General features: G+C 35.5%; 2 protein-coding genes across 4 annotated transcripts in view; one reads left to right on the top strand and one right to left on the bottom strand.

The window, feature by feature from the left end:
• LOC105227515 (uncharacterized) overlaps positions 1-13,360 on the bottom strand; it is a 60,188-nt gene that overhangs the window by 31,431 nt on the left and 15,397 nt on the right. The gene's annotated exons all lie outside the window — the stretch shown is intronic.
• The window catches only part of LOC105227449 (transforming growth factor beta-1-induced transcript 1 protein), a 37,386-nt gene that overhangs the window by 18,971 nt on the left and 5,055 nt on the right, over positions 1-13,360 (top strand). For both annotated transcript variants that reach the window (XM_019990745.3, XM_049455618.1), the window contains exon 3: positions 2,178-2,396. In XM_019990745.3, coding sequence (XP_019846304.1) covers positions 2,178-2,396 — 219 coding nt within the window. The remainder of the gene's footprint in view (positions 1-2,177; positions 2,397-13,360) is intronic.

Here is a 13,360-nt window from a genome sequence, read left to right as displayed (position 1 = left end):
CACGAGAGGGAGGCAACTAAGCGACATAGGATCACATAGCGGCCAGCATCTGACGTGCACAGACGTCAATGAAAACCCTGGGCGAGGGCCCATCAGAATCGAGGATCGTAAGATTCTATTTATGGTGGACTGGAATCCCGGAATGGATCAGGATGACGAAAAACGTTGAAATTCGGGTGATTGTCTGTCCGTTCGTCCGACCGACCGTCCGTGCAAGCTGTAACTTGAGTAAAAATTAAGATATTACGAGTTCGTAGGTGGGCTTAATCAGACCACTGCCACGTCCACAAAACGGAATAACAAAGGGTTCGTGAGATCAGCATTCTGTCACCTCAGTAGGTAAGAGTAATATCTCACCGAAATGGCTGGCAGGCAAATGCTGTTCTCATCTCCGAATCGCTAAAACCCTGGCCGGTCTTCAAGTAAGTTCAATGCCCGTTGCCATATTTTTGGCCGTACAAGTTCAGTTGAGACGAACTATTGATTAAAAGTTCCAAATCGATGGTTAAACTAGGTTAAATTATATGGCTAATCAAAGATCGCTATACGAGTATATAGTCCATTGTAAAGCCATAGACAAGAAAAACTGCTGTGTAAGAACCTACAAATTAGAAAAACGCTTAGTAGCCAATACAAATTTCCAAAGGCGTTTAATTTCCATTTCCCTCCAGTTCGGTGGGATGTCTGAAGGCGCTCCCAAGTGTTTAAGTCCTAATCTCACAAACGCGGGACAGTGTAGGAGAAAGTTTTGAATGTTTTCCATCTCATATTCTTCCATACAGCTTCTGCGAATGAAGTCTGGTAAGTATCCCAACTTTACAGCATGGACGTCAATAGTGCAATGACCTGTTAGAAGCTCCACAACTAGGAAGAGCCTAGCCTTACTGAGGCCAAAGAGATCACTAGGTCCTGCGATTGATCTTGGGCCAAAAGACTTTTGCGACAGCCAAGCTTCTGCGAAGCCCAGCTATCTAGTAAAAAGTAGAACACAAGATAGCAAGGTTAGGCACTCCTCGGTCAACTCTGAACGCACTGTTAATGAGTCCAAGGCTAATATCACCGCTCTGCTATCTGAGTGAATGGTCACTTCTTTGAAGCAGCAGATTTACTGCTACTTTAATGGATCGATGGTATAGAACTCGAAAATGTGAAATATTTTTGTTACTTCGGCAGTATTAGCTAGCGGATTCAGCGGAGAAAGACGTCACCAATGGTACATAAAAGACCAAGCAAGCTTTCGGTGCACTTAAGGGGATTTGATCATGGGGGAGCACCCCACGGACCTATAAAACCTAAAATTCATGTTTATCAGGTCATTTTTTGAAACTTATAGGCTGAGCCCCGTTTTCACAGAATTGCACCCAAAACCCATCAACTTTGGTGCAAATTGTTACATGGGTATAAAAACAGAAAATACTTGTAGTTGTTGTACATATGTATTGTTGTACTAGTAATATAAACAAACGTAAACAAATCGAATCAAATAAAAAGAATTTTTGCAATAACTTTTATAAATAGCTGTGATGGAATGCTGTTTTGCAGCACACAAGTATATACAATATGTACATATACATATGTATATATGGATTTGTATGTAAATATGTACATATCAGCAGAATAATTAATATACATAATTCTATAAATTCATATCGAAAGCCGTGTCATACAATCGCTTGACGTGCTTCTTATACTTAATTCGCTTGGTTGGACGTAGATGGGCCGCTAGCCTATTTATATGGTACTCTCCATTACCGTTGTGCGCGTAAGGCAATTAAAAAATGCTTATAAACACAAAACAAAAACAAGCAATAAATGTTATTAAAGTCTTATTCTTTTCACAGACACACAGACGCAATTATATTTCAGACAAAATGCATCATTCTTTGCATTCCGCACTTTTTTCTATCATTTAAATTATATTTTGTTTTCGATTGTTTTTTTTTGTCGATAACAGATATTTTATATTTTAATACCAAATATTCAATATATTTTTTACATTTACTTTGTTTTTAAGTCTATCATTTAAATTATATTTAATTTCGATGGTTAATATCAGATTTTTTTTATTACCAAATATATACTAAATATGTACCCAATATATTACCAACTATAAACCCCATGTATTACCAAATATATACCCAATATGTATAGTATTTTTTATATTTTTTTCTTTGCAGTCGGAATCAGTTTGTCACAAATGCAACGAAGTCATCACGAAACGCATCATAACCGCGCTCGGCAAGACTTGGCATCCGGAGCATTTTGCCTGCAAGGACTGTAACACACCCATCGAGGAGGCCACATTTAATATACAGGATGGTGAGCCCGTGTGCTCCAAATGTTTTCTGAAAAACTACTCAGGCACCTGTCACGGCTGTAAGCAACCCATTTTGGAGGTGAGTCATAAATATGCTGATTTATATTTAAAAGTTATTGACATAGAGGTAAAGTATAAAAATAAATGTAGTACCAAACAACATTTTTACACAAACCTCTTTCAGATTAAAAAGAAACAGGAAATATTTTCATATTTAAAAATGTTTGATATTTTAAATTTTTTTCGATGGGTGTGTGTATTTTGTACCGTATTCTCATATCTTATAGATGGAGCTAAAAACACTATTCATTTTAAGATTATGATAGGTTATGTTACGTCGTGAGGTTCATTCTCGCGCCAGCTGGGAATATTCATTCGTACATTTTAATGTCCTAAAAATCTTAAAAATGTATCCACAGGTCCTCATAGATCTATGAAGCGTTTTGAGCTTTCCAAAAGTCTGCTTAGAACAATCCCAGCCACTTTGATGGTTTCACTGAAAGTTTGTATACCAAGATATTTTAGTCTTACCACTATGAATTTGAGTTGTTCGTCAATTGTTGATAACAGACAGATCTCTAAAGTATCATCGATCATGTAACTCGCAATAAAAAGGTTCGTCAAAAATTGCTGATTAAATTCTTGAAAAGTCACTTAAAAAATTTGTTTATAACATTTAAAAAAATAGATCCAGTTGACTACTCGAGAGATCATTAGAGATACCTTGGATTTCAAATAACCCCACAAATAAAGGTCTGGTCGTCTAATTGATTACTTAGCAAATAATGAGGCATTACTGTGGAATCGGAAAACGGAAATATACATAAATGATTTAGACCGTAAACATAAACTGATCGGATAGTCTACTTGATAGATCACTCGATGTCGATCGGAAGTTTCCTCAATACTGGCTCGTACAGCTTCGATACATCAGAGTCTTGCGATTGTCTGAGATGCATGACTGGCATTGGTGTTCACAAATTTTGCGTATAAACACAATTGAAAAGTTATTTTGAATATAAAGCTGAACCATGGTATAAATGTCTGTTTAAAGTTACAGCGTTGCCAGATGGGTCAACTTTAAATGGCCTACCCTGTAGAAAACTTATAGCGAAAAGTATCTAAATTATACGAATAGACTACTTGAGAGATCATGAGAGATGACTCAAGGATCCGAAATCAGAAATATTTAGATGATTTAGTACATAAAATGAATTGATCGGATTTATAATTTGTGAAATCATGAGCAACATCACTAAGGGATCAGAAGTGTATGAGATGATTTAAAATATTAAATAAGCTGATCGATGATATGACAGATAGATGATTTATATCATAAACACAAATTAATGGGACCAACTTCTGAATAAATTAGCCGATATTCAATACGCGATAATCACAGTATTATTTTCGTACTATGTTTTATACCAAATAGCTAATTTCAGTATATGGTTTGGTATATAGATATTTGAAATTCAGAATAACCACTTCTTGTAGACACCAGTTTCTCAACTAGGAATTAATCAAAGCGAATAATAAATGGTTTATTTGGTGTGGATATCTGTCTTGTTTCTGTTTAGAAAGAAATCATGAATCTAGATCTCTAAACGATCATGAAAGGTCAGCTAAATATAAAATAGAGTAACACATAAAAAAGGGTTCTTGAGTTACATTTTCTATATATAGCCTCTCGTTTCTTGAACGGAAAATGGACAAGCTTTGGTTTGGTCATAAATTTTAATGAGAATTACATACATGAATGAATGGTGTCAACAAAATTCAAAATTCTCCTTAGTATCCAACGATTCAGACATATATCCAAACTGCGCTTCAAATTAAGGAACAAATTTGTAATGAGGATTAATGTAAGATGTTTGTAAATATGAGACAAATTCTTGGCTGAATCCATTCCTGGATGCTTTCACTCAATTGAAACATGGTATTATAGTTATGAAAGGAATTCATGCACTTTGGATAGTGGGAATCCATACTCAATTAAATTTTTTTAATAAATATAACTAAGTTTCTAAATTCCTCTTCTCTCAACAGTGAAGCTTCCTTCAAAGCATAAATGAGATCCCCAGCTTATTTTCAATTAAAAGAAGAAGTGATTGCAACTATAAAAGCCATTTTTGTCTTGCTTGATGCATTATAAATAGACTCTGGCTCCATACATATTTGCTACATTTTCTTTCACTTAAAGTCGAAATCTGCCTTCCACTTATTAACCTTTTGACCCTAATTACCTCGACAAAGAAGTTGAACTTATAAACTTGCTTTGTCTTCTCTACGTCAAACTAATTGAAGCTAAGCTCAAGTAAAAATACTAAGTAACCAAAAGCACAACGCGTTAAATTCGGCAAATTAAAGCCGAAATTTAATACATAAGTGCTCGTGTTGTTTGCCTGTGTGTGTGTGCTTGTGAGATTAAGCGCTTAGCTCACGCAATTAAATTTATTGAGATTGAAGATCTTTTGTTCTGCAGAAACTTGACTCATCGCTTGAAATAAAGAATATTCAAAGAATATTAAATTTTTTTCGATTTTGCAAAACGTGTAGACCAATTTTGAATGGAAACTTTTTGAGTGTTTTTGGCTAATTAGCGAATCGGCTTACTTGTTATTATTTCGGGCAAAGTTGTTGGTTTTTTTGTCACTTAACATATTGTATCATTAATCTTAAAGCAATAAAGTTTATACAAGTAAATATGAGCCTCTGGTCCATATTTGTGGTGCTGTCAAAGAAAATACATACAATTGAAAAATCTCTTTTGAAGCCTTTTCGGTGTCTTTAAGTGGGAAAAGGTGGGCGTTAATGAATACTCCAGAATGTATTTAAACTGTCGCAGATGCGCGCAAAATGAGTTATTTGGTAAATCAGCCTCATATGATTCATTAAAATCTTTTTTAATAAAGGTGGACGTGAAAAAATAACCAAAAATTACAAAAAAAAAAATTTATTTCTTTTTAAGATTTCATGTGGCTACTTTTTTCCAAAATAAATTTTTTTTTTTATTTTTTTCGATTACAAAATTAAAGTCATGTTTATTTTGAGTAGAAAACATCATGCTTTCTTCAAACAAAAAAGGCAAACACGCAACAATTTCAAGTAACACAATAAGTCTCCAACCCACACGGCTAGCAGTGTGTGTGTGTGCGCCTACACCTTTTTCTTGTAAAACACTCGAGAAGAAAGTTGAATAGATTTGAGAGATGACTTCGAGCGTCAAAAAGCCAATCTTACTGACAACATGGTACTCAACGGAACTAAATAAATATGCTGCGCATGCGCACAAGTGCCATCATACGCATAAAGCTATAAAATCACATGTATATACACACACATGTACACATGTATGTACATATATAGCAATCAGACTAACAAAACACCCAAACAAATAGTTTGTAATAAAAAAATATGGAAAATAAATCAAATATTTTACACGCCGATTTCGGTTTAAATAGGCAAAACACAGTGCCTGGTCATAAGACTAAGCACACATAACTAATTTTAGTTTAGTAGTATGGTAGTACTGTAGGTTAATAGTAGTCTGGGTCCATTACTATAAATTTTTATTTTAAATAATACCTGATGCACTCCTGAATTTCTGCTGAACTCATGCGAATACTATTTCGGAATAAGCAAAGCGCCTAAAACTGAATTCTACCATTCCCACGACAGTCGGATCCCCTTAAACGGAACGCTCCCTAATATGTATCCGGCCAAGGACTGTCAACTTGGCAGCATTCTTTCAACTGACTTCAGGGATATTTTCTGCCGAGATAATTTCTTATCTTGACAAAGTTTTTATAACAGATAATACCCTCGATAATAGTGACATATGGCCGAGAGTTTAGTGTCTAATTTTTGATATACAGCATAAATGTTTTTTTTTTTACTGGAAATGACAACTCTTCTAAGCCTAAAATGTTATAAAAAAAGATTATCAAAAAATCTTTTAAGTTCGACTTACCAAGTGGATCTATCCATTTGTCAAATAACGACAAGATCCAAGGTGGACCAAAGATAGATTAACTGTGTTTCATGATGATAGGTATTTTCTCTGCTTACATAGCCTAGCCGCATGGGTAGGTAGAAGTCGCTGTTGGAGGGGGGGCGATGTTTGATGTTCCTATGACAATCGTGTCTACGTAACCGGAACGGACCCGGATTATTTATCCTTTCAAGGACTGTTAGCTCGGGAGAATTCTACCGCTATAACAACAACGGGCGGTGAGCTACTTTCTGGATGGGTCAAAGCTTTGGAAAATTGGTAGGGATATACTATCCTAAACCCTCTATCAACTTCAGTTTCAGACCTCTTGACTACTGTAACCTTTTCCAAGATTGCGATTAAGGTAGCGGTAGGTTTACTGCTGCGGTGCAGTCTTCTTCAGAGAAGGAACTATCCACTCTGATAGCATGGCAGTAATAGTAACCTTGAGCTCACCAATAGCGCTTTCAAGGCTGGTTAAGGAATGCCTAACCTCTAGCACTGAGAGTTGTCGACACAGTATCTGCCGGGGGAAGCAGATGAAGAGGAAGGCATCCACTCCGTTGGAATAAACAGGTGGAGAAGGACCTAGCTACACTTGGAATCACCAATTGATGCCAAACCGGGAAAAAGAAGAACGTCTGGAAGAATAAACTTGGCTATAACCACATAAGTGATGTCTACGCCAATAAAGAAAAAGAAGAAGTACCTCGTTATCAATGCTATCGAGTCACTTTCTGATAAGACTAGTATAGCCGTAGCGAAATCACTGGTAGCTGCAAAGCTGACGAGCTAACAAGAAAAGGTACACTAGTTTCGCTATATCAGTAGAATGCGGACGGGTCGTTTTTCCACTACGCTTAAGCGTTCAGTTACTGTGCTTTGGGGGAGCCTGGCTTGCGCTGGGCTACCATCGGTGCTTGTGCCGTCGCAAATTACTTTTGACCCAAGGTCGATTGCAAGAGATTGAGTAAGCTCTTTGATCTCAGGCAAGGCAATCTTCTTGCTAATTTTGGAGGGTCTTTACCGCATCGGCGATCGCGCTATATATAAGGTTGAGTGTCCTACCGGAAGCTGCAGAAGTTGTGTGGAAGACGACAAGGTGGAAACATCTCAACACTTCCTTCCTGATTGTTCTAATTTTGCGTGATCCAGACTTGGGAACTAGTACTTACAGGCATCCCAATGAGCTGGTAGGAACAGAAATTGAACGCCGAACTAAATTTGTGTTGGCGCAAGGCTTTTTGTCGACTTTTGAGATCGAACACAGGAGTTATAGAGCCATATATTTAAATATTTGGTTATATTTAAATAAATCAACTCAATTAATCTATGTTTTATATCGGTAGAGTGTAGTAGAGTTAGCTTTGTATAAATAAATAAATAAAATAAAAAAATTATTTTCGAGTGAAAGATGTATCTAAGACAGGAAGTTTTTTCATGAGCCAAAATACAATTTTTGAAGTGTCTACAACAACATGGCCACCACTGTTCAAACACCAGAAAAAAAAATATTAAAAATAAAAAAAAAATCGAGATAGAGAGATAAGTGTGTGCAAGATGCAAGCAAAAACAAAATAGGAAAATAAGTTGTGTGTAAATAAAATCACCAAGCCAGTCTGTCTGACGCAACGCGGTAAAACGAGAAATAAAATAAAATAAACAAAAGAATACAATAATCAATAAAAAATAAGAGCCAGCGGAACTTAATTATGAAGTTATGCGATTAATAAGATTGAAGTGAATCGAAGTGGAATGACAGCGGTGAAGAGATTCAAATTCGAGCCCAAAGCAAAGCTTAAATGACAATAAATCGAAACTGAAAGTTATTGAAATAACGAAGTGTTTGAGGGGCTTTTCGAAAGGGCAAACAAGATAAGACACGAGTGCCAAAAGTGCAGAAGTGCATGTAAATAAAAATAGAAATCGTAAAAAATAAAAAATAAATAAGAGCAGGAAAATATCTGCTGGAGGTGTTGAAAATTGTTCGAGTGGGAAAAAAAGTTTAAGAAAATGAAAAAATATTTTTCTCAGAAACAATTTTTTTTAATAAAATAAAATATTTAGTTATATAGATATTATTAAATACATGTGCACATTTTTATATACAGAAATGTTATTCATATACATACATAATATTCATTTGCGACATTTCATTGAAATTTATTAAGCGTGTGGGTTGAGCGAAATTCTCAATTAGTGTTGCTGACGGTATTCGAGTGTAACTCTCATATACGGTAAATGAAATCAAGCATAAGTCATTTTAGTCGCTTTAGTTGCTAGTGTCTATGAGAATAATGAGCTTATTAAAATTTATTTTTATGAGCCACGACTTACCAAACTAGTATTTACAAATTTGTGTAATTTTTGTCTATTTTTGTCTGTAAGTAGACAATGAGTGGGCAGTGTCAATGCTGACCTTAACAATTAAAGCTGAAATTATGCATGAACCAACCACAAAAACACATATTTTATAACAAAAATATATATGTTTTTAGTTTTCTTGAGTCTTTTATGTACATAAAGTAAGAATTTATAGGCTTCGTTTAAAAACTGGGAAGATTTTGAAATAAAGTTTTTGAAATTCTTATAAAGAGAACAAATTTAAGGGGTTACATGAGTTTCATCGGGTAAAAACAGCCTTTTTCTTCATTTTTTTCTCCTATAAAAAATTAAATATTTTATTAAATTTTTTTTGATTACAAATATACACTATTAACAAAGAAACTCTGACTTGTGACGCCATTTTCAGTGACTCTTCGGAAAAAAGATGCGCCCCGCATTAGTAGAATACCTTACAGGATCATATAAATTAAAAAAAAACGTGTTTAAGTTAAAATCTTAACTTAGAACTTGGATGAAGGAAAAAATTTATTGGATTTTTGGAAAATATTTTTACAAAAAAAATAAAATTTCATTGAAAATTTCACGACATTTTTTTTCAACTAGTTGTAATCGAAAAAAATACTTCGTCCAAGAATTGTATCTCAAAGATCTGTGTAAAATTTCTTAAAGATCGGTTGAGTATTTCTCGAGAAATCTTTAGAATTCATCTTTCTTTAGTTCCTTATTATTTGCTAAAGTTGTCCGATCTGAACAATTTCTTCGGAGATTGCATTATTGCCTTAAACAATAACCCATACCAAATTTCGGGAAGATATCTCCTCAAAAGAAAACGTTTTTCATGCCAGTACTTGATCTCGATCGTTCAGTTTGTATGGTGGGTCAATTGAAAAGCCTCCGCCCGATTCTGGTGAAATGAGCACCGAAGACGGTGAACGCAGTGAACGCCTAAAAGAGATTGTTGCCGACGAAAACAACAAAAAAGTCCACAAAACAAATTTTGATGACCGTAAAGTGAAGTTGTTTGAGATAGCACTCACTCCAAAGATATCAACCGAACGTATACACCACATCATTCACGAATATTTGGGTATGAGGAAGCTCTGTGCACATTGAGTGCGGCGCGTGCTCATTTTTGACCAAAAACAACGACGAATTGATGATTGGCAGCAGTATTTTGAGCTGTTCAAGTGTTTTAAACTCGAGTTTTAGCGTCGATACATGACAATGGATGAAACATGGACTCATCTTTTCGCTCCGAAGTCCAATCGCCAGCCATCTGAGTGGACTGCACGCGAGGAATCCGCTACAAAGAGTGGAAAAACTCAACTGTCGGCAGGCAAATCAGTGAAAACGATGACAAAAATCCATGAAATGGACTTGAATAGCTTCCGCATCCATCGTATTCACCAAATACTCGTATATGGGTATATGAAAAAATCGCAATTGTTGGCAGACAAGGTTATGGCGTCCGTATTTTGGGATGCGAATCTTTAATGTAGGTAGGTAGGTAGGAGTGCAGCCCTATCGGGCTCAATTAGCACTGATGTGCCATTTTGATACACTATTCGTAGAAACCTCCTGTGTCTGCTATTACGTTTCACCTTCTCTCTCAAACCATTTTGAGGTTTCGATGAAACTACTTATGTCCGATATGCTTTTGGTCTAAATCCATTCAAGGTTTGGTGCTTGATGGATTCCGAGTGCTTTTTGTCGGATCTGTGCTAGAGCTGGACATTCGCAGAGAAAGTGGAAGATTGTTTCCTTGTTCCCTGCTACTCCGCAGCCACGGCAGATGTCGTTGTAGGGCATACCCATTTTGGACGCATGTTCCCCAAATGGCCAGTGCCCCGTTGTGGTAGCTGTTATTCTCTAAATACTTTTTCTTGATCTATTTAATGAGTCATATGTTGGCCATAATTGTTTAGTTATGACGCATTTTGTAATGTTTTTCCATCTGTTATTTGCAACTTGTTGGAATTGTCTATTGATCTCTCCTTTGATCGATCCTAGCGGGCTTGGTATTAGCTCCGCCTCGGATTCGTTGAGGAAAGCTCCTGCCTTTGCCAACTCATCTGCTTTTTCGTTACCGAAAATGTTCCTGTGGCCGGGAACCCAGATCAAGTTTAGTTGCAGCTTGTCTTTTACTGAGCTTAGTGCTCTCTTGCAGTTGTGAACTATACTGGAATTCGTCATGGGTGAAGACAGTGCCAGGAGGGCCGCCTGGCTATCCGTAAATATAGTTGCTTTATGTATATTCCGGGGTTTTCTAATAGAACTTCGCAGGTCTTTTCTATGCCTAGTACTTCTGCTTGGAAGAGTTCGGTAGACGTATAGAGAGAGATATGCCCAGATCAGCGGAGAATACCCCCGTGCCCACTCCGCAGTCCATTTTGGACACGTCGATATAGACTGAGGTCGTGCTATTGAACCTCTTCTCCATTCCCGTCTAGATGGTATCCTCACCTGGAAGTGTCTATTAGGGGCATGCGAATATTCGAAATTTCGAATTATTCGACGCGAATCGAACCGAATTATTCGATTCGAGATTCGACCCGAATATTCGCATTATTCGAATAATTCGAATAGTTCGAACTATTCGAATTATTCGAACTATTCGAATTACTCGAACTATTCGAATAGTTCGAATAATTCGAATAATTTTAATATTTGACTATTTGCATGATTTTTTAATTAGCGCCAGTAGTAACTGAATCTCTGCCATGCATCTGACGTACATTTGTCATTTTCGTTTAAAATTATTATGTAAATTATTCGATCCGAGATTCGACCCGTATATTCGCATTATTCGAATAGTTCGAATAATTCGAATAGTTCGAATAATTCGAATAATTCGAATAGTTCGAACTATTCGAAATATTCGATATTTGACTCGAATATCGAATCGAATCTAAGGATTCGATTCGACTCGAATCGAACTGGATTCGCATACCCCTAGTGTCTATTGAAATCCAGCCTTGCGAGAATGTAGTCTGATTTATTAATAGTGAGCTTGTTTAGAATTACACGTATGTCCGTAGTTCTGCTGATTTCAACCTCCCAATTCTTTTATTCTTATCGCCGCCATAGCTGCTGTTTTAATGTCTTTAATGTCTACTTGGAAAAAAGAAGGACCGTCAACAGCCAATATTACATAGCGTTATTAGACCATTTGAAGCAAGAAATAACCGAAAAATGGCCGAGTATGAAGAAAAAGAATTTGCTGTTTCTATGCTGAATAAAAAAAACGAATTTTGCTAAGGAAATGTGTTATACCATAGCCAGCTGGGAACTTTTCAAATGACCTGTTATAATGGTCCGATATTGGAGGAGATTTTAGATGGACATTTCAAAAACTGAGGAGCTAGTTCGGGTATACAGAGACAGACCGCGGGTATAGTTAAATGACACAGATCGTTCACACTGATCATTTATTAGTGTATGGCACATTATTTCTAGTGTCTCCCGCGTTACCTTATGGTAACTTAAAACATGGTGGAAAACCTAATATATCCTGTATATTTCTCTCGTCAGACTGCGATTAATAAAGAGTTTTGAATTTATTTGAAAATATTTTTTTGTAAGATTTTTTCAACTTATGTGTTTTAACTAGAAGAAAAAAACGAAAAAGTGAATAACGACCAGATTCTTGTCCCCTGCAGTTTTATCTCAACTTGTCAATTCAGTTTGAGTGATCTATCTAAGCGAGTTGTTTGATCGATTTGACACTTTCTATGTTAAAATAAAATCGAAAAAAGGGTAACATTTACATAGAAAACCAATATCAGAAAGTTGCTCTTGAACATTAAATGCAAACAATTTTTTCGGATGACAAAATCATCTTGAATAAAATAAATAATTGCTTATAATGACTACAATATACTGAGAAGTTCATCATTCAATCACCTAAATGTGTGTATATAATTTTAAGAGAGTTGGTAATTCATGATATTCCTTGACTTCAACCCTATTATTTTATATTATATATAATATAAGTATTAGATAGTCAGTGGAACTCAGAAACGCGACCAGTGTAAATAGTGTCACGTTTTCCACAGAAAACAACAAAACCAACTAATCTGTGATTATACATTTTTTTTTACAAATTTTCTAACACTATCAAAAAGCAATTAGACTAGATACTTATTATACACTTATTTTTTATATCTTATACTCGCATAGTTCTATGTTTCTTAGTATGTACATATATATTCACGTTTTTAGCGCCAATCAAATAGTTATTATAAAGCTCAAGTGACTTAAATTGCTGACCGTTGACTTTTGTAAAAAATATTTACGTTTTAAAGCTTTCACACAAAGCTTTACATAATACTATACTATATATATAATAAAAAAGCAGTGACTCAGGCCAACAGCGCAATTACAACGGTAAATAATAAAAAAAGGAAAAATATGTTTACCTAACAATTAGAATTTATTACTGAGGCATAGCCAAGCAGCAGTTGATAGCGCGGAAAATAACAACTAAATGCAATTATATACAAAGCTACATATGTACGTATAGTATATATTTTAAAAAGTAGCTATGGTCAACTGTTAAGCATAACTCGACTTTTTTGATTTTAAAGACAAGCACCATAGCGGTTAGTTGTGTATAATTGTAATTTTATTCGAAATATACAGAACACTTAGAACGACAGTGAAAATTTTCCGATTATATCATAAGTCGATTATGTCGGTTTTGA

The sequence above is a fragment of the Bactrocera dorsalis genome, chromosome 4 (assembly GCF_023373825.1).
Source record: "Bactrocera dorsalis isolate Fly_Bdor chromosome 4, ASM2337382v1, whole genome shotgun sequence".
NCBI lineage: Eukaryota > Metazoa > Arthropoda > Insecta > Diptera > Tephritidae > Bactrocera > Bactrocera dorsalis.
The sequence above is the reverse complement of the archived record's forward strand: the minus strand, read 5'-3'. Positions and strand labels throughout refer to the sequence as shown.